The sequence below is a fragment of the Phalacrocorax carbo genome, chromosome Z (assembly GCF_963921805.1).
Source record: "Phalacrocorax carbo chromosome Z, bPhaCar2.1, whole genome shotgun sequence".
NCBI classification, from domain to species: domain Eukaryota; kingdom Metazoa; phylum Chordata; class Aves; order Suliformes; family Phalacrocoracidae; genus Phalacrocorax; species Phalacrocorax carbo.
In genome coordinates, this window is record NC_087548.1 from 10,081,328 (window position 1) to 10,106,191 (window position 24,864).

Below are 24,864 nucleotides of genomic sequence, written 5' to 3' on the forward strand. Positions count from 1 at the left end.
GAGAACAACCAAGCGGTTAGCACTGGGCATGGGACTTTTGACTCCTCTTTCTACCTGTGATATTTATGCTCTGAGGCTTCCTTCAGCTGTGGAGAGTTTTTCAAAATTTTTTACTAAAAGACACTACATAAGTGCTAAACATTAGTGGTTTTGTACAATGTTGCATATCTGTGTTTCTTCACGCATTTTTATGCCTGGAGTCTCATGCATATAAAATCACAAGCATACAACATTACACAGTACTGTTAATAATAACAATAATGCAGATTCGTGTAGGGTCTTTTGTCTAAGGAGATCAAAACACTTAAAGGTTCTCTCACACACACAGAAACCTGACATAGGAAGTTAGAAAAGTGTTGACAGAGTTTGAAATAACTGGAATCCATCCCTGGCAAGGTTGCTTTTAAATTAAAGAAATAACCTCCAATGAAAGCTAATAATGTTTCTTGACTCCCAATGCGACCAGATGTTCTAAATACAATAAAATATAGGGAAGGATTTGAGAAAGTGTGCTTTTGTGTTTGAATTTTTTTAATGTTTTAACTTATCACCATCTGAAATCAGTGGGCCCATTGTGCTAGCTGTTAAACAAAACTGATTCTAAAATAGTTGTGTAAATGGAAGAGACAAGGAAAGACTTGTCAGAGGCATTGCTCAAAATGTAAAGTAATGTGGGTGTGCTTATTGTAATCGATTAATGGCAGAAACTGCTCCTGTTGCTGCACGTTTGTGTTTAGTCCCAACTGTAATAAGCAGTAGTTAAAAATGAACGTGAGAATTATCTACACGGATACACTTATTTTTTTTTTCCTGGAAAAGGAAGTGGATCTGCTGGAGGAGGGAGATCATTATTTTCAAGAAACATGCTGGCAGAAATGACTCAGTTCTGCAAATTTCCCTTTATTGCTTGCTTTTGAATAATCTAAGTTCTTTTGGTAATGGGGAACTTATTTTAAGAATTTTTACAGTTGTGAGAAAGGAAAAATGACAGACCTTCAAATCGTTCTGGGCCTTTCAGACTATGAAGCGTGATTTTTTAGCATATGGCTACAGGAAGAGGGTCTGGATGTGCTCTGGAAAATAATTTTCCACAAGCGATTGCCAACTCTGCAGAAGGACTTCCTGAACAGAGACTGAAAAGATGCTTCTGATTCCACTCGGTGTGTTCTCTTTAATGGAAATGTCTAACTTGCTGCAGTAAACTTTGAAGTCCCCATGAAAAATTCATGGATGAGAGAAAGAAAGCCTAAGGACTTGCATAGTGCTGCAGGAAGAGAGTGGCACTGAGGCTAAGTGACATGAGAAGTCCTGTGGTTCTGCCAGGTGGTGCCCTGGAAATAGCAAGGAGTCCAACTCCCATCATGTGCTTGAGCACTGCTGTGTTGGGAGCAAAGTATTGCAGATGAGCCCAACCAGGCCTTGTAACTTAACTGCCTTCCCTTTCTTTTAGCCTTGCTGTCTCGAGGAAGTCCATCGCTGAGTAGTGCTCTGACAGTTGATGGGAATAGTGTCATCTCCTTTTGGAAGGAAAACAGACAAAAGTAGTTCTTAGATTCTAAGCACAGACAATCCTTCTGCCTTGGAAAGAAAATTGTCTTCCCTCTCCTCTAGAAAAAATCTCAGTTCTGGATGGGTTTTCTGTAGAATTTACTCCTGATTGAGGGGAATGGGAGAGAGACCTCTCTATTGGAGAATAAGACAGGAAGTAGTTGAATTTAGCTGTTCTTTTCCTTATGTTGAGTGACTATAACTTCCTCTCTTAGAGGTGGAGTCTCTAGAGCAAACTAATGATGCTGCGAGGCCCATTGGGTAATGGTATGCAAATGGCAATAAGGCAATAAAATTACTGGACAAGCAATTTGGGCAGTATGACCCTTACATTAAGGAATTTGCCTTTAAAACGTAACCTAAAGAAAATAAATCTAATTATCAGAAGAGGATTGGAGTGAGATTTGAAAATAATTTTAAAATAAGTTAAATATTTACCTTCCATCTTCATTTATGGAGAGTTGCAAGGCTTGCTTAGCAACAACACAGTTGGTGTGGACACTGGCATCCAGAAGCAGAAGGAGACGGGTTTTGTTTGTGGTCTTCTGGCACATGAGAAGTTAAGAATGTCCCTGAGGTACAATGATTGACATCATCAAATGCACTTGCAGTTCCTAAGCTGTAGTCTGTCTCAGGCCTGTTTGACAGCAGATCCAAAGGTCAGAGAGAAATTAATCCGCTGTAAATGAAACTAAATGGATAGCAGGGTGCTGTTTGTGACAAGAGTAAGTGGTAGAAGACTTCAGCATGCAAAGGGCTGCAATTTAGACCTTGCCAGTGGACTGGGTCATTCATCTTTCCCATGTAAAATGAGATGAATCTAATCCTTCTAACAAAATAAGGATAACAAACAAGAAGGGTGTTTTTAGCAATTTAACCCTGGGGCAGCTACTATCTAAATAACTATTAACGTGCCTCTTCTGCCCCCTATCAAAAGGAAGAAGAAGAATCATGCTCAGATGAAAAAAAGGAAGTTATCTGTTGTCATTCCAGATATCTCAGTTCTAACTAAACGCCCGGTAATCTGTTCTTTGTTCTCAAATAAAAATAGATGCTTGAGTAGCAATAATAGCTGAGGGGTGCTGTGGATCATTGCTGGGTGACATAAAATCCAGGTGCTGTTCTGTGATGTGTGACTTCAGGTGAGGCATCCTGTTTCTCTCATAGCATTACAGGACCTGGTGCAGGGATCCCTCAGGTCTTTGGACATAGTCTGAGGTCATATCCTGTTTGACTCAATCCTTCTGGAGTGCCAAGTGCTTCTTATTCACTGTTTCCCTCTTCAGTATTTTATTTAGTCTTCTGAAAAGTGATTGAGACATACATAGATATAGGCAAAAGCATTGTGTTCAGCCTATCTGAGTCTGCTCCCAGGTATGCATACACCTCTCAACATGAAGTAAGTACTGACTCTGGTTGGGATTTTTGGTATTAGAAGGTATAAATAAGCTTCTCTTGCAACGAAGTGAAATAAATGGGTGTACTTGTAGGGGAGCTAGCTTTCCATTGAGAAATGTATAATGATCCCAGCTTCTGTGGCAGCTGAGCCAAAATGAGTGTGTATATAAATGAATGTCTATCTCGGTGCTTAGATGCCTGCATGATGGATGCTCTGGGAGAAGGTAAACTAGCCAGAAAGGTATGAATAAATGTCTTGCCAGTGCCTATCAATAGGCAGCGACTGCTGCTGACATGCTGTGTCTCAGTGGGCAAACTGCAAGGGCTTTAAGTAAAAACAATTATTGAATGTATGATGTCTAAGTCTATTAGTTGTATACTATTATTGACTGACGTTAGATTAAAAAGCATGTCCTTATTACTCTCTCCTGTCATTAACTTGCCAGGAAAGGTCAGTCAAGAAGTATATTATTACTAAATTGTAGACTCACACATTTGTAGCTGCAGCAGGAATAAAGCCATGGAGGACTAGCGCCAAACTTTGGGCAGGCCCAGAGCCTAGTTTTGTTCTCACTCCCCACACTTTGTAACAAAGCCAACTGCTCCCCATCCAGATCCACTGCCTCTTTGTCTGTGTTCTGTGCTGGAAGCAACAGGATTTGTCTTATGGTACTTTTTCGTCAGATGCCTCAGGGTACCTTTGCACTGTGCACAGAAGCTGGTTCTAAGCCTGCACTCAAGCCCCAACCTGCTGGTCATCAATACATCATATGCAAGCCCATGGTGTTCTTGATATAAGGGACAGAGGGAAAAGAGAGGAATAAAGTCTTTTGTGCTCAAAGTGCATATTTACTGTGCCATGGATGGACTGGTCTGCTCTGTTTGGCCTGTCTCTTTCTGTTATTTAATGTTTCCCAAAGCCATGCTGGTTGATCAACACCAAACAGTGGAGAAGATGCTGCCAAATCCTTCCTCAAAGAACCTGACATCTGCTGCTGCAAAGCAGGTGGGATCTGTAAGCAACCTGTCCTAAAGCAAATCTCTGTCAGTGGACATCAGTAGTCAAAGCCCCAAACAAGAACAGGGAAGGGTAGAGTGTGGACAGGGAAGGAAGTGGCCATCAACCTTATCACTTATCCAGCCACCACAGTTTCACTGACAGAGGATCCTTGTACTTCACTGATTCCAGTGGGATTTAGTCTGACGTGCCTGAATTTAAGTGCATTAACTCCTTTCACAGAAACAGTATTGAACTACATAGAATGCCACTGTGTAGTGACTTAAGTATTTTGGAAGTCTTTTCTTGATATTTTGTGTGATTGGCATAAAACCATAAAATTGGGGATGGGCTGGACTCTACTTATTCTTTTTCCAAAGCGCTTTCGGAATGCTCCTTCTGCTGCTATAAACTTAACACTAAGATTTCAGCACAAATCAAGCTCAGAGGTAAAAATAAGAATTATTCTTTATTCCACCATTGTGGACTTACAGAAGCAGCAGTAGGTTATGGACAGAGACAGAAAAACAGCTCACACTAAAGTGAAGCTTTGTTTAGAGATTTTTTGTCCCTCTGCCTCCTGCCTTGGGCAAAAAGATTCATTAGTGTCTTTTGATTAGAAACAAAATTCCTTATAAATGTCGAATTTGGGAATTTTCTTTTAGAAATAATACCATTGTTTTGGTCTTGCAGCTTCTTCCCCCTCTTTCCTTATTCCCAAATATTCTCCCTGGAATTGTCTGGGTTACCATGTTTTTGTTCTCTGACCCTTGCATGCCTAAGGGAATTGAGTGACAAATGGCTTATGTTCACAAAATTGGTGAAATTAAGCTTTAAAGAAGCAACCTGGAAGCTTTTAAAAGTGTGGAAGTAAAGGGATAAAACATTGGGTGAAGTTTTCAGAGTGACTTGAGAAAGTGTTTCCTAAGTGAGTCAGGAAAATTTAAAGAAGGTTCTGACTTTCATTGTTCATCTCTTAAAGATAAAGAATGATGAGCTGTTGCACATAAACTTAAGCATCTTTGTAATTTCTGTGTGCTTCAGAATATATGTTATTCTGTTCCTGCAAGAATTGTGTGTGTATGTGATTCCAGAACAGGCTCATCTTTAAAGTAAATCTCAAGAGTATTGTGTAGCGAAAGTAAGAGGGAGCTAGGAAAAGACTTTGACATTACAGTGGGAGGGAAGGAGGGAACTGTGTGTTCTTCATGAAGGGGTTTAAATCTTCAAAAATCATTAAGATATTTGGAAGTATCAGCCCTGTTTCACAGGCCAAAATCAGAGACACTTGGTTACTTTGCTGAATGAGGACTGGTCATGCATCCTGAAAGTGAGCTGGAGGATAGGTTTTACAGAGGAACCCGTTCCTCTTTCTTAATGTGTAAAACCAAAGCAGGAGAGACAAGTTGAGAAGTAGTTGGTGTCTGCCACTAGATCATTCTGGCTACTTCACATCCTTCCTACTGTCTGTGCTTCTCTCCAAAACACCCATATTTCTTTTGGTCTCAGACAACTTTGGAAAAGTTAAGTTTTTGAAGCTGCTTTTAAGGATTTGTTTCTCTTTTAAATATCTTATCTCTAGTCTGCTGTGTTTCAGAAGTGTCGCACCAAATCCTGAAGTGAAGAGTGAGAACACCAAGCTCTGCATAATGCAGGTGCCCAGGAGAGCAGTAGGCAGGCTAGTTGCTATAACAGCTTGTAGCTGTAGAACATCTTCCATTGCAGAAAAGATCCCAAATCTCTTTATAGACTAAGTTGAGAGAAGGTAAAATGCACTATGGACAAGTTGGGAAAAGCTGAAAGAGGCAAAATACTGTTTTTAACTTGGTACCTAGGATAAACTGACCTACTAAGTACTCTATATGCATAGATGGGAAAGGTAGTCAGAGTTTTTCTGTTTCTTTTAAACATTCTTTCAACATCTGTGAAATGGGGATAGCAATTTCTCTCTTTTCTGTAGCATCAGTTCAGAAGAGAGGTAAAATTGCAAAAGACTCTTGCAACATGGCTAGAAAACCCTATGGTTTAGGAAGTTTAATACAATGTACTTATCAGCTATTGTATTTCTGTGTAAAGGACAGTTATGTCAAGTGAAGGCTGAGATGAAAACTGACACCCTGGACTGTGTCTGTGCAGCCTGGTTTCCTTCTGGTAATGATAGAAGTGGGGAGGTCTGTCCCTATGGCTTTAATAATCATGATTGCAGTGACTTAAGTCAGGAAATATTTAAGTGTTGGAGTGGTCAGACAAAAACCCCTGCTGAACTGTTTGGTGAATCTAAGACACCCTTAAGATCTCTCAAGAGTCCAGAGGTACTTACTCTGTGTTCTTATTACAAAATAATTTCCTTTGCAGTGTGACACTGCTTTGCATATCAAGACTGGTATTTCCTGGGAGCTTTATCAGTTATCTTAAGGAAAAAATAATGGCTAATATCAAGACTACAGTTGGGGTAATCCTGGGACAGCTTTTACTTTGCAGAATCATAGGATCATTAAGGTTGGAAAAGACCTCCAGGATCATCAAGTCCAACCATCAACCGAACACTACGATGTCTCCTAAACCGTGCCCTGAAAGTACAGTATAAGAATTGTTTATCAAAAAATTAGGAATGGTTATATTCTAAATCTCTGGCTTTGCCCAAGTTTCCAATAGAAAAGAATTTTCCCTTCTTCCCTCACCTTAATTTCAATGATAAATTTCTAAGTTTCTCACTTCACACCTTCTATAAAGTTTTCTAGGGTCTTTTTCTCCCCCTCCTTCTTTGTTGCATTTTCAGCTTCGTAGAAAATGTTCGCTTTCAATATAAGTTGAAACCTATGCTTTTTGGAAAATAGAAGCCAGCCCTGTTTTAAAATAAGGTAGTCTCTGTAAAGCCCAGTAAATCACTGCACTGCAGCTGAGAATTTAGGTTGACAGGATGCAGCCTGGAATATAAGACTGGGGGAAGATCCTGGATCATCAGGATCTGTTCCCTACTATTGCAGACAACCGCATTGCTTAATCCCCTTCATAAGTTTATCCAGCCTCATCTTTAAACTAATTAGGTCATTTGCTCTCACTATTCTTGTTGGAAAGCAGTTCCAGAGCATCACTCCTCTGATGGTTAGAAACCTTTTTCTAATTCCCAAATCAAATTTATTCATGGTCAATTTATACTTATTTGTCCTTGTGCAACGTTGTCCTTTATTTTAAATGCTGCTACTTTTCTCCTTGATATTTACTGTGGGGATGTAGCTAGCAATCCTATCTATGCTGAGCTTTTTTCCATTTTGCTAGACAGACAGAGCAAGCTCTCAGTTCTTGCATAAAACACCAATTTGCTAACTTCCCTCTGGCTTGAGGTTTTGTACTTCAACTCTTGGAACACAGGTGTGGGGAATGGTACTCCTTGTTCATGCTGAGGCCTCACAACAGCCTTCTTAATGGCAGTGCTACTCTTCTCCCTGATCTTGAATATTCCTCTTGGCACGGGCTTTGTTTTAAATGCTGGAGGCAGCATTAGAGCAACATGGTGAGATGAAGCCACAGTCTTTTCCATTTTGCACTTGAAGGAAGGAATATTATGAGATCTTAAATTACTATTTTGGAATAGCGACACCCCTGGATGTGCATTTCAATGTGCCATAACTTGTCCTGTCAGGTAATGCTCACTGGATGACCACTGACTTGCTACCTTTCCAGGCAGTCTCTGACCTTGCAAAGACATATATGGATCTTGAATGATGACCAAAACCAGAAGAAAGAGTAGCTGTAAGTCACTCTGACTCACCCTCTCATTCACAAAGTAACATACAGTGCAAAACCATGTGTGAGGGGAAAAACTGATGGCAAGTAGTCCTTCCTGGTGTGGAATGTGAGCTGCAAGTAAAGCCTTTACAAGTGCAGTTCTTCTGGGGACACAGTTTCATGAGCTCTGTGGGAACCGTAGCCAAAGGGGGGGTGGTATGGCTGCAGGGCATTCACTTGAGAACAGTGAAAGTCTTACACATGGTAATACAGAGAAGAGAGGCTGTGGATATCTGGCTGTATACCATGGAAGGCAAAGACAAGAGGTAGAATAACACAACCGTTATGTACAAAGATCAGCCCCCCATCCAGTGCGTCAGTGGTGTGTCACTGAAGAATGCTTTTCAGTTGGACGGACCTGAGCGTGATTAGTGAAATGTTGTGTTATCACACTGCCGTGTTACATTATAATATATGGATATAAAAGCAATATATTAATTGATATTGCATGAATGATAGGTGCTAAGTTTTGCCCATTTAGTTGATACGTTTAGTAAGATGCTTAAAACTGAAGCAAGCATCTGCAAAACATATCTTTACCATCTTTGGGTAAGGAATTTCTACAGGAAGTGTTGTTGGTAATACATATCTGAAATCTCTTTGAAGAGAGAGGAGAGAAAAAAAAAAGGTACAGAATGCGTGGAGTCTGACTGGTGTGAAGAAGGGTTGTTTACAGGTCAGGGGTTGGGAGGAAGAGATGGGCCTTTCAGACACATCCAGTATCAGGGTTGTTTAGTAATGACTGGTACAAGAGATTTCTGCTTTACATTTTTTGCCTCTTCCCAGGGTAAGTAACCCTGCCTTCTTAGCTATAGCATAATATTCTATGTATATTGATAAACCTCATTTGTTGCAATTAAATCATATAGTGATCATATCAAGTGTTTCAATTCTAATGGTGAATTATTTCAGTTATACTGGAGAAAGTGGCTGTATGCATTTATTTTGAGGAGGATGCTGATCTACTAGGATCTGTACAAGTACAGAAAAAACACAGTCCAGTGACAGAAGCTAGAGTACAGAGAATGGAAAAATCATCTGTAATCATATGACTGACAACTCCTATAATGCATACATATATTAATGAAGTTTTGCTATAAGGACAATTTAAATTCTAATGTTTCCTAACTTCTGATTTGCATTGAAACAAAACAAACAAAAAAATGCCACCAAACCCAAACATCAAAATCTTTTATTTTCACTTTTAAAAACATGAGGACTGCACAAAGGTTTTACAGCCTTTAGAGGGGTATGTAGGATCTTTGTTTTTTTTTGGGGGGGGGGTTGAGAGAATATTATTTAGTATTCCTGTGGGTATTTTCTTATTGTCATGCAGAAGCTATTATCATGAGAAATTTGATTTATCATCAGAGGTAGAACTAGAGAAGAAATCCTGTGATAAATTAATTCCATATTGAGAAATGTTGATTTACTGCAAACAAATTATTTAACAAATGTTTCTTCCAGATGATCTACTTGCATCTGTCTCCTGTCTGTCTGTCTGTAAATGGGTTGTTAAATTCTGGTATCCTTGCGGGTCACACTTATAAAGCTGTAATCTCTTAATTCACCGTTTGGACTGCTCAGTGAGATCAGATCATAGGTGGTCCTGGAAGCAGGCTCTTGTAGTGCATGTTTTTAAGACTGCAGCTTGCTAGGCAGGACTCTATTACCTTTTCTGGAAAACCTATTCAGTATAACTCATAAAAATTCCCACAAAACAAACACACAAACAAATGCCCTTAAATCTGTTTACAGGAAAAACAACAACCAAAATATTAAAATGTAATAAATGACTGTGGAAAATGAGATTCAGTTTCATCAGGTGATTACTGGGTACACAGAGATCACATTTGGCCCAGAAGTCCCTGAGCCACCAGGCTGGAGACGGAGAAGAGTACCCAGAGGAGGCATTACACACATCCTCTCATATCATTCTCAGGGCACCTGCTCCTGGCCACTGTTGGAGACAGGATATTGTACGAGATGGACTTTGACCTAGTACAGTCATCCTTATATAATGTTCTAATCTACTCCTTTTGAAGATGATATTTGTTGCTTGGGGTTTTTTTTAAACTCATTAAACTCTGGTCTCCTACTTTCTGACATCAGCAGGGGTTCTCCAGTGAGTTTCAGCCTCCCAGAGATGTTCAGCAGCTGGCTCACTATTTTTTAGCTTTCTTGATGGAAAAAACAATAAAGTGAAACCACATTATATATGTGTGTTTACAGGCACCCACTTACCAGTGATTCATAGACTGGTAAAAGGGAAAGTTTTGGTAGGCCACTGTATTCAGGAGGTATCCTAGAAAGTTTCTTTAATCCATCTTTTAATGTCTTGGGCAAAATGGCTTCTACTAGTCTCTTTTGAGGAGACTGCTCTACAGCCTGAATATTTTCCCATTTAGAACTGTTTGCTGGTACTGTGTTGGTACAGACATGACTTTGTGTTCATTTTTGGTTTAGAGCTTCTCTCATCTATATTAAATCAGTCGAGAAATAAATATCAAGCAAGTTGTCATGTTAAACCTTTTTTAAAAAACCCAGTAATTGCTTTTTTATAATTGACTCTCTTTTTTTTCCCTGAAATTGATCTTTATAAAATGAAAAAAATACACCTCTCAGAAAAACTTGGTGGCTGGCTGGCTGCTCAGCTCTGTGCAACCCTTTAAAATTATAGGCAATGGCCCAGCTGATCATGGATGGATTGCATTTCAATACAAGTTTCCATCCCAGTCAGTGGACGTTGTGATTTGTTTTCACCAAGAAAGGTTATTGAAACTGGTTTCTTAAAAGAATGGGCTTTCTTTTGGGTTAGACAATGTGTTAAACTGTTGGATAGAATCTTAAAAGTTAGAAATCAGGAGAAGGGGGGAAATGGAGGCCCTCTGAATGCATTTGCTCTTGGATCAATATTAACTTTTGTTTATGGTTTCAAGTGACTTGAGTAATAAAAGTTCCATGAAGTACTGATTTGCTCTAATGGCTGTGAAAGACAGTTAGCAATGTTTACTTTTACCTTCTGTAGGGTCATAAACTTCCATCCTACAACCTGCAATTATCCTAAATCACATAAGAATCTGTGGTTCTGATTCTGTTCTAGGTTGCAAGCATTTCTCTCTCCTGTGCCTCACAGTGGAATAAGGAGGCAAAAAGCTTACAGAACTGTCACATGGAACAGTGACAGCAAAGATGTTGGAAAATTGCTGAATTAAATCGTTGCACTGAAAGGCACCCCCCAAGTTGATTTAGTTCTTCTTTCTGCATTTCCCTCCCTGCTCTACACCCTTGTCTCCAACACACACATACACACCCCTCAATCATATTTTAAGGGATTTTTCCACTATTGTCCCTGAACTCGTAGGATCTGAAAAACCTTAGTTTATGTTGTCATGCACTATACTCATGCATGTACACTTAGATAAAAATGAAATTAAATATATTCTTGACTAACAGATCAGTTAGTTGCAAAAGCCACTATGGGGGCTGTGACAGGGAGGGGCGGGGGGATCAAACACTGATATTCCCAACAGTTAGGAAGCATTCCTGATGCTCAGCCTAAATGTTCTGTTGTTGAGTTTTGTGTTGTTACTCCTGTTTGTTATTCTCTGGTATCACCCTGAACAACCTCTCTCCATAATTTGTGTTAAAATCTTCAAGGCTTGTAGCTGGTTATCATCTATCCCCCTGAGACATTGTTTACCCAAGCTATACACATTTAGTTTTCTTAATCTTCACTCATAAGTCAGTCCTCCCAGCCCATTAAGAATTTCTATTACTCATCTCTGAATTCCAACTTGGCTTTTCTTTTATTTCCTTCCAGGTGTTTCTGAACACTTCCAGGTGACTATAGCTGACAGGATAATTTTAGATGTGGATTTCCTATTGACACCAAAAGAAGGAGGTGTCTTTGATCTGGAAGTGACATACACACTATTGAATGTGATATTGTCCACTATCATCTGAAAGTGTATTTTGACATTACTGCCTTTCAGCTTCATATGTCCTGTTGAACTTTCAGGCATCTGCCTCTGTGGCTATTCTCTATCTGTATTTTAGAAGCTGAACCAAGCAAGGTGTTAGGCATGGTTAATGCTCCCCAGAAGGGACTCAGGTGACTGGGCACATTATTAAGGGGATCAGCACCCTCCAGAATTTGTTCTGATTTATTCTCCATTCCTCATCATGCGTGAAACCTTCATTGCTGTGCTGTTTAAATTTAAGATCAGATCTACTTTGCTAGATAGCTTTTCCATCTTGAAGCAGATGACATTTATCATGCACATTCCTCTTGCCAGTCGTCAGTGCTTTGGGGCTATACTGTTCATCCAATCTAATATGAATACAATTCTCAAAGCAAAAATTCCTGCAAGATGCTGTATCAAATGTTTAACTGAAACAATCTATTATATACTCATTGTTCACTAATTTTTAAGTTGATCAACAACAACAACAAAAAGTGATCAAAATATCTCTCTGGGAGGAATTACTACACACTTTTCCTTGTGTTCTCTATTCATCAGGAAATTGTACTTCCTTCACTTCACACTGACAAGAGCCCTTTTAAACCCAGTGCACTGAAGTGCACTGTGTAAATTACACAGATCTTGTTGTAATTAATTTCAGTGTTTCTTTTTCACTTCAAAGATTACACCCTTATACCTTCCATAAAAGTTGGAATTTTAGACTTAAATCCATATACTGTTTGTTTCTAACTTCTTTCCCAGGAACTCAGTCCCACAACAGTGGATGGGAAAGTGCACCTGGATGCAAGGAACAATAGAGTTTCAAGTTTAATTTTTTTGAGAGAATCTACTTGGGACATAATGTATTTGTGAGTCCATGTAGGGATTTGTTCACATTTAAGAAAAACAGACTGATAAGTGTTCATAGCTCTGGGTAGAGTCCTGGGAGGTTTTGGTCAAGGCTGACCTTTATTACAAACTATTTGTGTGGCTTTGGACAGGAGATTAAGTCTTCTTCCAGCCTTTGCATGCCTTGTCTTGTTCCTAAATAATTCATACTTGAGCCAGGCTCTTAAAGCAAGCTTGTACAATGGAATGACTGCTCAACTTTGAGCTTTTTGCCAGAGAAGCAGTGGATGGTCTTCCTCTTGGGACCTACCTCTCTTCCTTTGTGCTATAACAGATAAGACCCTTGAGAAGCCTTTGCCATCTTTCTCCTCCCATACTCATTTCACCTTGTTTTCTCTCTTTAATGCACACGCACAGAGTATGTGCTTTGGGGTTCTCAGCCCTAAGAAGACAGAGGTTTGTTGATTAAGAAGATTACTTCATCTGTGGCTGCTTGCAGAAGAACTTAGTCCTAATTCATGCTATTCCACTGCCTATAGTTAACGAACAAGTCAAATTGAGAAAGAAATAAGAGATAAGAGACAATACTTATTTGCTCCTAACATCACTTAGAGGGTAGAAGAAACTATTCAAAGTCAAAACATATGGAAAACAGCATCTGGTTATGGGAGCCTGGATGTTAATTGTTCTGACAGCTGAAATTTGTCTCCAGAAATCTCATGAAGCCAGCTGGTATTGTAGAGTTTTTCTTTGGCTCATATTGTGACTCTTACAAGTTTCTGGAGACTTCTAGTCTCAGGATGATCACCTTGCAGGAGCAGCTGCTGCTTAAGATTTTCATTTCTATATCAGCTGGAATCAGGAAATACATTCTTTGTGGGCTTGGTTTTGGTTTGTAATATAAAAGTCTTAAGGCGGCTTCAGATACACTTACCCGAATTTAAACTTAACAAAACCCTGTGGAACCTATCAAAGACTTGTCCTGTTTACAGTTCTTGCTTATGAGGGGATGAGAAAAACTTGATCATAAGTTACAGAAAGGTATTGAGGTTGATTTTGAGAGGTGTCTTAAAGGTTCCACTCTGAATCTGAACTTCTCGAATTGGAAAAAGCATGAGCTGGCAAACTTGGTAGAAACAAAAACTCTAGAGAGACAATTACAATAGTCTGCTTCTGGATGGTCTAGAAGTTGTCTAATAATAGCTCTTTCCAATAGGTTTTTCTGTGCCTTTTGCTTTCAACCTTGAGCTGGAAATGTCAGAAATCTATACTGACATGTGTCCTGTCTCAGAGAATAAAGAATATCAGGTGGTTTGGAGTGCATGTAAGCTTGTATTTAGAACAAGCTACATACACGTTCCTGAGACAAAAGCACAGATAACTAATCACCTGATGGTGCTATCAACAAGATGTTCACTGAATGGTTCTGCCATTTTTCCAAGGGTGAATATACCAACTTTTATTATGTTTTTAAGTAATATCACACAGAGCTGATGTTATTTTCCAAGAAATGTCTGTTTCTCACCCTAGTGAAAGATGACGAACAGTTTGGAAAAAAAAAGAAAAGAAGAAAAGAAAAACAACCTTATATGGATGCAGAAGGGCAAGGTTTGGAAAAAGTTGTATGTGGTAGAATGATAGAAATGTCCAAATTTTTTAGATATAGTTTTGCTTTAAGTTTATTTTGCTAAGATTCAAGGCATTCAAAGTGAATGTTGTTTAGCAGTAGCATAACCTCTAGACTAGTTGAGAATTCTTGAAGAATTATCCCCAAAAGTGGACCAAAAAATCAAAATAAAATTAAGAAGAGGAGGGAAAGCTTCTGAAAGAGCTAAGAGTTTTAGAAAATCTACTGAGTTATTCATATGCTGCTAACAATAGAAAGAACTCAAAGGCAGGACCCAGAACAGCAGGTACAGAGTCTAATTAATGCACCTACTCTACGGAGGTTTAACCCGTAACTATCTGAATGAAAGTGGTAGTGTTTCAACAACAGGATTGTTTCTAGTTATATTCTTGACTTTCACCAGTGGATCACAAGGCAAAAAACCCCACCACCTAGATTTCGTCTGTTTATCACCACACTGGAAACAAGAAATATTGAAGATTCCATGCTTACTTTTTAATTATTCTTAATTATTTTCTGAGGCTGCAATATAAAATGGATAACACAAGCATGTTAGATATTTCTTTGAAGTAATAGGTAGGATTAAGTGAGCCACGCTTAGAGGTCATCAGGATTTTAACTTAAACTTGATGTTTCTTTCCAGAGTAAAAGTTGACACCTACTTATTCTCATCCTCACTTGAATGATCCTTACAGATTTGCCCGTGACTTTTTCAGCAGTGACAGAGTTCTGAAATGCTGGGAACACTGTTGCTTGGTCCAGAAGAACACTTGATCATGAGTTTCACATTAAAGTCAGCCTTTTTATATTTTAAAATCAAAACCATGCCCTAATTGTTTGACGGATAGGGCCTGAGGGCTTGTACCTCTTCTTACAACAGGGAGTCCACACTTATTAGGCAACAAATGAGAAGCTGAATTGAGTCTGTGCTGTTTAAAAATAAGTTTTCTACTGTAATTCTAAACACCAAATATTTGCAGCCTTATTAGGCACACCAGCAATCTCTTTGGTAGACAACTACTTTATCCAGTAATCTACATTCTTATTTCTGTGATGGAGGTCTCTTCACTGATGGTTGCTGTGTGTATGCAAATTGGACACCTGTTCTGAGAAGTAAATGTTCTGGATGGCTGGACTTCCAGAAACCTGAGCAATGAATCTTGGCTTGACTTGGACTCAGTTGATCAAAAGTACCTCAGAAATTTCAGAATTAAATTTAAAGCTGAAATGTTAGCAGTATTGGGAAAACAGGACCTGGTGTGTGCTACGTCAGATCAGTGGTTCATTCTGTACCTTAACTTGAACGTACCACCCAGGAAAGGGTGGTTCAAAACAACTCGCAATGAACTTTCAAGACCCCAGGAGAAATTTATCCTTGTGGGAATCTGAGACAGAAGCTGTTCCCTCATCCTGGAGGAAAAAATTTTGAAAGACCAAAAGCTTTCCAATTCTGCAGTGTGATGGAGGCAAGGTAGGTGTGGAGTTACTGAAGAAGAAATAGCGACGGACCCTCAGGGGTCTGCCAGTGACAATGCACTCTGCTCTGATATGTAGAAGCCCTGGGCTTAAGACTTTTCTTGCCTGATTCAGATTAGAGTCTGGACTACTGACTGTCCTGGAATAACTTACTTTTGCTGTATGCTTTGTTCAGAAATTGTATCATGGGGCTGAGAAACACTTTGTAGTGAAATATTTCTTTGAAACATCCTATGAGAAATTTTGGTTTTGTAAAACTAGTGTTTTCATTAAAAAGCAACTGTTACCAAAAATCAAGATGAAACTGTTGTCTGTGTTTTCTTGAAATGCTTACATACACCAACAGTTACTCAAGTCTCTCTGATGTCTGCCTGGTCACTGCTAAACGTAATTAAGCACTCCTTAATCTGAGGAAGGACTCTGATTTGGCTTGTGTGTATCCATGTCTCATTTTGAAATATCATAAATGCATTTTAAGTGAACTAATATTCTGTAAATATGATTAACTTCTGCATTTTCAGATTTGGACTCTTAATCTGTGTTTTAATATTGGGTCATGGGTGTGTGAGTGTGCCTTGTGTGTGCTTTCACATGCAAACCCCTATCAAATTATCTATAGTAGAAAAATGACAGCATCATAATAGTTAATGGAAAATAACATAAGAGGAAAAAGAAAATTAGCATTCCACACAGCAGGGCATTTCGGATGTTAATCTGCATTGCAATATAATTGACAGGGAAGCTGATATCTGGGACAATTTTTATTCCTATCTTTTTCTCTAAACAGTTAGTGTTTAGTAGTTGTGAAGCAGGGGACATGGAGAAAAAGAAAGTTCCAGCCAAGTGAAAGTTCTTTACCAGCAAAGACGTTACCTTTTGTCAGAAGGTAGTTAATCACTGAAAGAGAAACAGATGAAGAAATTGGACAAAACATTTCCAGTTCCAAAAGTCTTTATTGATTGTGTCCCCCTCAAGAAAATTCGGCTCAATCTCTGAAACCCTCAAGTGATTAAACTTTGGGCAGTCCACTGTAGACAGAGCAAACGAGAATTGTTTCAAAACCAGACATGTAGAGCTGGGATAGTTAAAGCAAAAAAAAGATTTCTTTTTCACTTTGGAATCCTATCTGGGAGACATAATCCAATGATTTTGTTTTAAGGCAAGAGTTTTCTTAAGTGTTATGATCTTTCTCTGTGTAACAGATCCCTGAATATTGAAGCAAAGAACTGTTTTATTTTCAGAGGAAGAACTCTCTTAAACACAAATCTGGAGCTTGGAAGTGGAGGGACATGTCTCTGGTCCACCACAGATAACTTGTACACCTTGGTCTAAATGTTTTAAAGGTAATTAGGGCACAGAGACTGAAGCATCATTAAATGAGATGCTCAGACCTGTGACCAGCTGAGAATTCCTATTTCCCAGAGGTGCAAGTGTTTTGCTCTCAAACCAGCTCCTCTACAAAAGTGTAGCTATTTTTAAGCAGGAGCATGACTACTAACATGTAGTCTTAAGGTATGCAATATTATTATTCTCTTCCATTTTCTGTATACAGCATGAAGGTCTTGAACAGTTGTGCTTGAATTGCAGTTTGCTTTCTTTAACTCCATAGTGCGCTGCTGAAGTGGCTTCTTGGCTTCTCTTTCTTGGGGTTTTGGGAAGTTAGGCACATTAAAGGTGGTTAAGGGAAAAGGTTCTACTTTTCTACTCTGCTCATAGGTGTCTACTCTAAGTAATGGACCCTACGTATTGATTTCTTTGTTCTTTCTTGCATAACAGTTAACAGAAGAGTGTCTTGTTCACCAATTCATGCGCTATACAGGAGTCTAACCTAAAACAACATAGGAAGGCCAGTTTAGGAAACCTCACTGTTAAAGTCAATGAATATTATTGTAACTACTGGTGTGAAGCTAATTGACTCAAAGAGGAAAAAAACAACAAAAACCTGATAGCCTTGTGATAGTTTTATCTTTTCTTTGGCAATGATCCTGATTTTAGTTACACTTACAGGTATCAGAAGGGCTGTAATTTCAGAAGTTATCACCTGTCAACTGAGCTGTGATAACTGGTTGAGTGCTTACTCTACAGTCACAAGTGTTTGTGAATCAAAAACTGGTTTAGACCACTCAAGACAGCCTTCTCAAAACCTAGGGTTATCCTAACTGTTCTGGATTATCACCAATTTAACTGAGGTCAGTATCTGAGCCAAGGATTCTTCCAAGAGAGGCAACAGATTATGGGTCAAATCATGAACCTAATTTTATGTTTGTATAATTGCATAGTTCTGCTGAGTTACATGCAAGCTCTCCCCTTGACTGGATTTAGACCCCTGAACTTAGAGTCTGCTGTAGCTCTTGACTTTCATCCAAGAGTCTTAAAACACCTAACAAACTTTTTAATTTTCCCTCATAATGCCAAAGAGTAAACATAGGCGCAGAAAGAATAAGGGCCCCTTCCCCAAAGCCTGTTGAAGTAAGTATTTTTTCACTAGATTTAGACCAGACCTTTTAATGCCTTTGTTGGACAGACAGAAAATACATGGAAATTATCATTATTATAGTCTAGGTCTTAGACAATGCCTCTGGATCTAGATGTATGGAAAAGCTAACGGCATGCTTTGTGTGAGGTTATGTATTATAAAATCATAAGATGTCACCAAAACACATCACGCAAAGAAAGGGTCATAAGTCACTAAGTGCTTGTGTTTTGATCTAAACAATGAGCAAAGAGGAGAAACTGTGCCAGGATACCTGTGGCTTTCTGCCAGAGTAAAACAACAAAGGGGCAAAAGCCTTTAATTAGAGTATCCATCATCTTCATCTCCCACCATATATAACAAGTATTAATTAAGGTAGAAATAATACATATACTTGAGGTAACTGGGAGGTTAGAGGTAGCAGGTGGAATCTGACAGTGTGAATGTGCAACCTGGAAGCTAAAAGCCTGCCCCTGAGATCGTTGTGCATGGTTCTTACAGCCGGTGTAGAGGATAGGCCTCTCCAGAGTTTTATTCCTCTCCTGTATGCTAGGTCAAATGGATGTCTTGTCATTGATGGTAGACCATAAGATAACTAATTTTAAATAGCTAAATATGAGTTAGGTGACCGGTGCTTTATAGCTGGTCAGAACTACTTATCTAGTTTAAAGTGGCTGGGAGTAAATTGATTTGATGAAGACATAATCACTAAGAAGTCAAGCGAAAAGACTGTGTTTTCATTTGTCCCAGGATGAACTGACTACTGGTGAGGTGACACAATTCTTGGTTTCCATAATTATTCTGTTCAGCTCAGAATGTGTCCTCTGACTGTTTCACCTCCCAGGCTTGTGCAAAATCTTGAGGAGACTTACGGCTGGAAGTTGTTGTAAATGCGATCATTATCCATCTGTATTCCATGCAATTATTTACATTATTGAATTCCCTGGAGGTAAAATTAAAACAGAGCTTTTAGACTAATTTTTTTTTCATTCAAACTCTTGTTTTTGTTTCCCCCTTCTTTTTAACAACCTCGTTTCCCAGGAGACCACTTCATATGTCCTCATGTTTCCAAGAGACTGCAGTTCAATAGGTTGAGAGTTAATTGCCAGCTGGGAGTTTCCAGATGTTTATGTGCTAGCCCAAAGAGTTGTCCACTGGTAGCAAATGAACAGCTGGAAAGACACAATCCAAACACACTGTCTTCTAGCTGATTGACATATGTCTGGAAAACTTGGCATGTTTGAGAGAAATGGAATTGAAATTAGGAACAGCTATAAGCAAGTCCTTCATTATCAATAATTAGTCAATTAAATTTTTTTTGTTCAAATTCAGATATAATTCTCAAGCACTATACTTAGTCATTATCACCCATACAAGTCGATGACAGAAATAATGCATAGCCTTCACTCTATCTTTCCTTAAGAGATCTGTTCAGAAATATTCATTATACTGTTAAACATAGGCTGTTCCAGGGGACTAGATGGTGCAAATGATTTTTAGTGGAATATGAAGTCTTTCACCCAGAAGTCAAATTTGCATCCAGGCCAAACAGCTGATGGCAAGTAGGCTGTTAAGTTGAGCCCCTTAAGAGTTTACTACTAAAATGTTTTGGGGTTTTTACATTGAAATAAGTGGTTCTCTACAGAATTAAAGGTTTCAGAGGGGAAAATTATTTGTTCTGAAATAGTTTCCTACCTGGGAAGTCAAAATGAAAAAAATAACTTTTTTTGACCAGTGTAATTTTCTCTGTAAAACCAAATATAGCCACTTCATATGACATTATTTCAAGACTCAGTTATTTAGGGTGTTGTATCCTGTAGTGTTAACCTGAGTGTTCAGTGCTCTGTTCTTTAAGCAACGTTCTCCAGGAGTCATTTGGCTGGGTCATATGAATGCAAGTTGAAAGAGGTAGCCTAGGAAAAGTAACACATGAAAGACGTGCTACAGTTGCAATGCCATTAAACATTACAATACAAAGGACAGATCCAGTACTCTGATGTTTCTAAGGGGCAGGCAGCGGAAGGGGGAAGAAGTCTTATTCCCTTTGTCTTAACTCACAAGAAGTTGAAATATGGAAATCAGTGGAGGATGGAATAATAGATATGTTTTGGTTTATCACAAGCCACATGTTAATGTTTTTGAAAAATACTGCTGTAACTGATGGCTGATGCTGGATTTGTGCCTTATAGAGCAATCTTGTGATAAGTAAAGGGAAGACAAAAGACCCCATGAAGTGGCCTTTTCAAGTTCAGCTTTGAGGCCTGTTACAAACATTAAGCTTTACTTTATTCCAGCTGGCTATTGCTGGGATGGAACTTCTTACTGTCCCTATGCAGTCAGGATTTACTTAAAGTAAATGAGGTATTATATTTCCTAAATAAATTACTTTTTGCACAACAAGAGTGGAATAGAGTGTAATTCATGTGCCTGACATATTTTTAAGGAGCAATGGAAAAAGAAATACCTCCACAAAACATTTCTTTTCCATTTCAAAGTCATTCTATCCTTAACACCTTCTTTGGGAAATCAGTGAGGTTTGGATGCATTCTACTAAGTACTGTTTCTGGGAGTTTGGTACTTCTACCACTTTCCCTATCATGTTTGGAAAGGACTTAATGGAGGTTTCTCCCTCATGAAAACTTGTCCCAACACATATTTTATCTGCATCTTGGAAGGCAACTTTGCTCCTTCAGAGAGGAGCAGTCTTCTGTCTACTCAGTCTGAATTACAGTCATGATATGGCAGGAGTTGCAGGACATTGTTACTCTGAACTGCCGTCATGGCCATCACAATGAGGAGAAAAATATAGCTATCATTATGGGAGCTTTACACTGCATAGTTTATCTCTATAACAGTGCACTATGATGTGCCTAATTAGACTGTATCAGCTGCTTCATGTCTGTTACTAAAGGGACACTTTCTTATTGTGTCTAGTCAACAGAGAGCTCTCAGCCAGTGATTTAGCACTGAAATTAAATTTAAGCATAGTTTCCCATTTGATTATCAAGCTATGGGTGACTTTTAAGGATCCTTTTCAATCCATTACTTGTACTAGCTATAAACCCTCTGCCACAGTTTCTTCCTCTTCTCTGGTAGATGCAGGCTAACTGAAAACTTATCCATTTAAAGTTAGAGGGGAACAAACCCAAATAATTCCAATTAGAGTATGCAAACTTTTTCTGTTGTTCCATCTCCTTCCTTCATTGTCAACTTCTGAGTCACAGTTATTGAGACATAATAAATGTGATTGTCTTGAATAAACTGAAAGGAACAAGACCTTCAGAAAGCAATATAAGGTAAGAAATACGGCAAAAATTAAGGATTTTTTCTATGCCAAATTGCAAAATTCATCTAGCCTGTAGTTTCATGTAAGAGGATTAGGGTGATTTCCACAAAGCAATCTTTAGGAAAATCTCTCTATATATTTACATTTTAAAAAAATCTCCGTGGCCTCTTGTGCAAGCTAATCTATTAAAACCATTGTAAAGAAGAAAAGAACAACCGCATATACCTTCAATAACACTGTCAAAGGAAACAATTTGGATAAAACAGTGAATCTTGTATGGACAAAAAGATCACAGCAGTGATCAGAGCTGAAAGAGTCTACTGTTTATTCACATGTTTCATACCTTTTTATAGGCATGGGGAGAAGGTGGGTGGGTCAAAATAAGGTTATGGGACACTTTTGTTTCTTTGACAATCTTTCTGTACTTGGAGGATGTCCACAGTTTGATGGACATTCTGCTGGAACCTTGAAAGGTATGGAACTTCCATTTCAAGGAGCTGGTGAGGTTGCAGACATTCTGTAGTAACTTCAGAAAAAAATGTCCTCTGCATAACAAGCACTTCTTTTGCTGCAGGAACTGGCAGGTTTTCAGTATACTGCAGTAAGAAGGAATAATCTGATCACATCAGACACACACATAGCTGGTGTAAGCCATTACACCAATTTTACCAGAAGGTGAGCATGGAGGTGGGAAGAGAAGGCAGAGCAGGGTTTTTCCTCTGCCCTACCATGACACGGTTTTAGCCTTTGTCGCTGATAAGACAACTTTTTGGAAGAATCAAAGACATGATCCATTGGAGAATCTCTGAAGTTCTAATGATCTGTAAAGCAACATGGATGTTTTGGATTGACTGCACTTTGCTGTGATTGTCTTTGTATGCATGGCTGGAAGCCAATGAGCCTTGCAGCAGCAAGTGCAGGGTGGTGGCTTTCTGGTGTGATGCAAACAGGGAGACCACCTATGGATGCAAGTCAGGCTAAGCAATAGGCACAGTCTTCTGCAGCAGGAAGTCCTCAGTCCTTGTACGTCCTTTACTTGAAGTGCTTGGTACAAAAGAAGGGCATGAGGCCTTCAGCATGATATGGCAGTAAGGGTCTTGTTCCCAGTGTTGCTTCTGGAGCAGTAGTGGGATCTCATGCTCCACCTTGCCACCGTGTGGATCCTTTGAGATCCCTAATACTGTAGAACCCTCTGTATCTGACACTTAAGCATGTATTCAAGCGAAAATAAGCACCCATAGCCACCTGTTGTTCACGTTTCATTAGGGCTCAGAGGAAGCGAAGATCGCTTGACTTCTTGGCTCTTTACGACTGACCTACTGAGGAGAGATTTTTATGATTGATTTACTGGGAATGGGGTGATAATGGGAAAGTGGTATGCTCTACGACTCAATTTTAAACAGATCCCCTCTGAAGCGTTGTTCTTACTGAGGTTTTGCCTTTTGCTTACAGGCTGTGCCTTCCTAACATACTGCGAAAGGGAGTCTGCTCTAAAGGCCCAGAGTGCACTGCATGAACAGAAGACACTGCCAGGGGTGAGTCCAAGCTGATAATTTTTTTTCCTGTAAATTGAAAATAAGTTACATATGGAGCTCTCTTCTTGGGTTTGGAAGTGAAATGTCTCCGGTTGCTTGGATGATTCACTATTTGCATTGTGCTAATAAAATCAGGATACCAACAACCCATCCAAATGGTTTCCATGCACTTATCAGGAGTTAGAAAAACAGTAAGTAACTGGTTGTAGGCTGGACTCTACCAGCCTTACTCAGCTAAGGAAAGGCTTTAGGATTCTGACCACTACAGTGAAATATTAGAAGTGCTCATCAGGTGCTACCTCTTACTATTTTTCTCCTCTGAAGCAAGGTGTGGCAGCAAGAAATCAAGAAACAGATCACATTATTGAGTTATCACAGAATGAAAATACATTCCTGATGACAAAGTGGTTTGACTCAGTTACTTTAGTATTCAAGCAGCTGTAGCAGATTGGAAAGGCGGTGAGACAAGGAGAAAAGAGAGAGAGGAGAGACGAACACAAGATAATGAGGAAAATTATTCACATGAGCAAGATCTAAGGTTCAGACAACACAAGCAAAACTAAAAATAGACTCAGCATTATGTGGGGAAGACCTGCCCTGCTGGGATCGGCTTCCAGTTTAACGGTAACTGGGAGGAGGGGGAGAGAGAGAGACTATCTAGATTCAGCCAGGGTACATGGATTAGAAACAGCTGAGGGCAGTACTCCTGTGGCTAGACTAGGACCGGTTTCATGACACAAAAGTCAGTGATCAGGTAATTAAGAGTGGAATCCTGAAGGGTCCAGGTTGCATTTAAAATGAGAGGAAATTGATTCAATGGTCTGCCTTTATTAGTTGGTGTTGAATGACTGAGTCTTGTGTACCTATAACCTGCCTTTCTACAAAACCTAAGATGCATCAGTTGCTCTATGTTGCTGCAGAAAGTGTTGATTCTACTCTGCTTGTTTCCACCATCCTGGGTCTATTTACCTATCTCTATGACACCTTGCCAGTATGGAGATGCCTACGCACTGGTTCATCTACATCTATCTTTGCTTTAAAGGCCATACCTTATGTAAATATACACATACTTCATTCCCTAAAAATACATTTCTGTCAGCTGACAACTCCCTCTGAATTATTTTTTTCTAGAAACTCATTAGCCACAGATTGAAAGTAACTTAAGCCTCGTTTGGTTTTAGGTTTTTCTTTTTTATTTTTCCTTCCCCACCCCCCAAACAGGTGATGTTTTCTTTTTACTTCTCTCTTTTCTGAATGATAGAACTGGATGTACAGAAAATGAAAATATTTTTAATAGGAATGTTTCAGGTAACCTTTTACCTAAAATTTTCTGAAATATGTTTGAAATAAAATATGTATTTACCAAAACTAGAGATACACTTGTCATGAATAGTGTGTTGTGTATTTAAAAGATACTAACTGAAATTCTAATTGTTTTTGCTGAGGCTGTTTGCTCCCCTCATTAGGAGTAAGACCACTCACTTTCATATGAAACTCGTATCTTCTCTGTGAGGTTAAAATCTCATCCTGAAGTTATCTGATGGGAACATCTTCAAGAAGACAGTAGGTCAGTAAGACTGAGAGCTCAGAGTTGGGGAAGGAGGGCAAGTGATGATTTAGGATTTTTTTTTAATTACTTCTTTATATATCTACAATTCTGGATCTCAGTCTGCATTTTAGAGATTTTGAATCACAAAACCTTTAAGTTAAAAGTGTTATATTGGACCGCGGGAAAATTCAACCAGCTTTTGCATTAGGATCAAGACTTCCTTCAGAGGTTATACTGACTGATTCTATATTACAGGCAAAACATTTCTTCCTTGGTTTATATAATTTCTATCACATATACCCCATACTAACCACTCTGACTTCAGAGAGCTTTTTTGTTTTGTTTTACACCTTGAGGTGACACATCAGGATC

At 39.0% G+C, this 24,864-nt stretch overlaps 1 protein-coding gene across 8 annotated transcripts in view; it reads left to right on the top strand.

The window, feature by feature from the left end:
- Positions 1-24,864, top strand: part of CELF4 (CUGBP Elav-like family member 4) — a 720,771-nt gene that overhangs the window by 70,980 nt on the left and 624,927 nt on the right. For all 8 annotated transcript variants that reach the window (XM_064438557.1, XM_064438561.1, XM_064438558.1 and 5 more), the window contains exon 2: positions 22,861-22,943. In XM_064438557.1, coding sequence (XP_064294627.1) covers positions 22,861-22,943 — 83 coding nt within the window. The remainder of the gene's footprint in view (positions 1-22,860; positions 22,944-24,864) is intronic.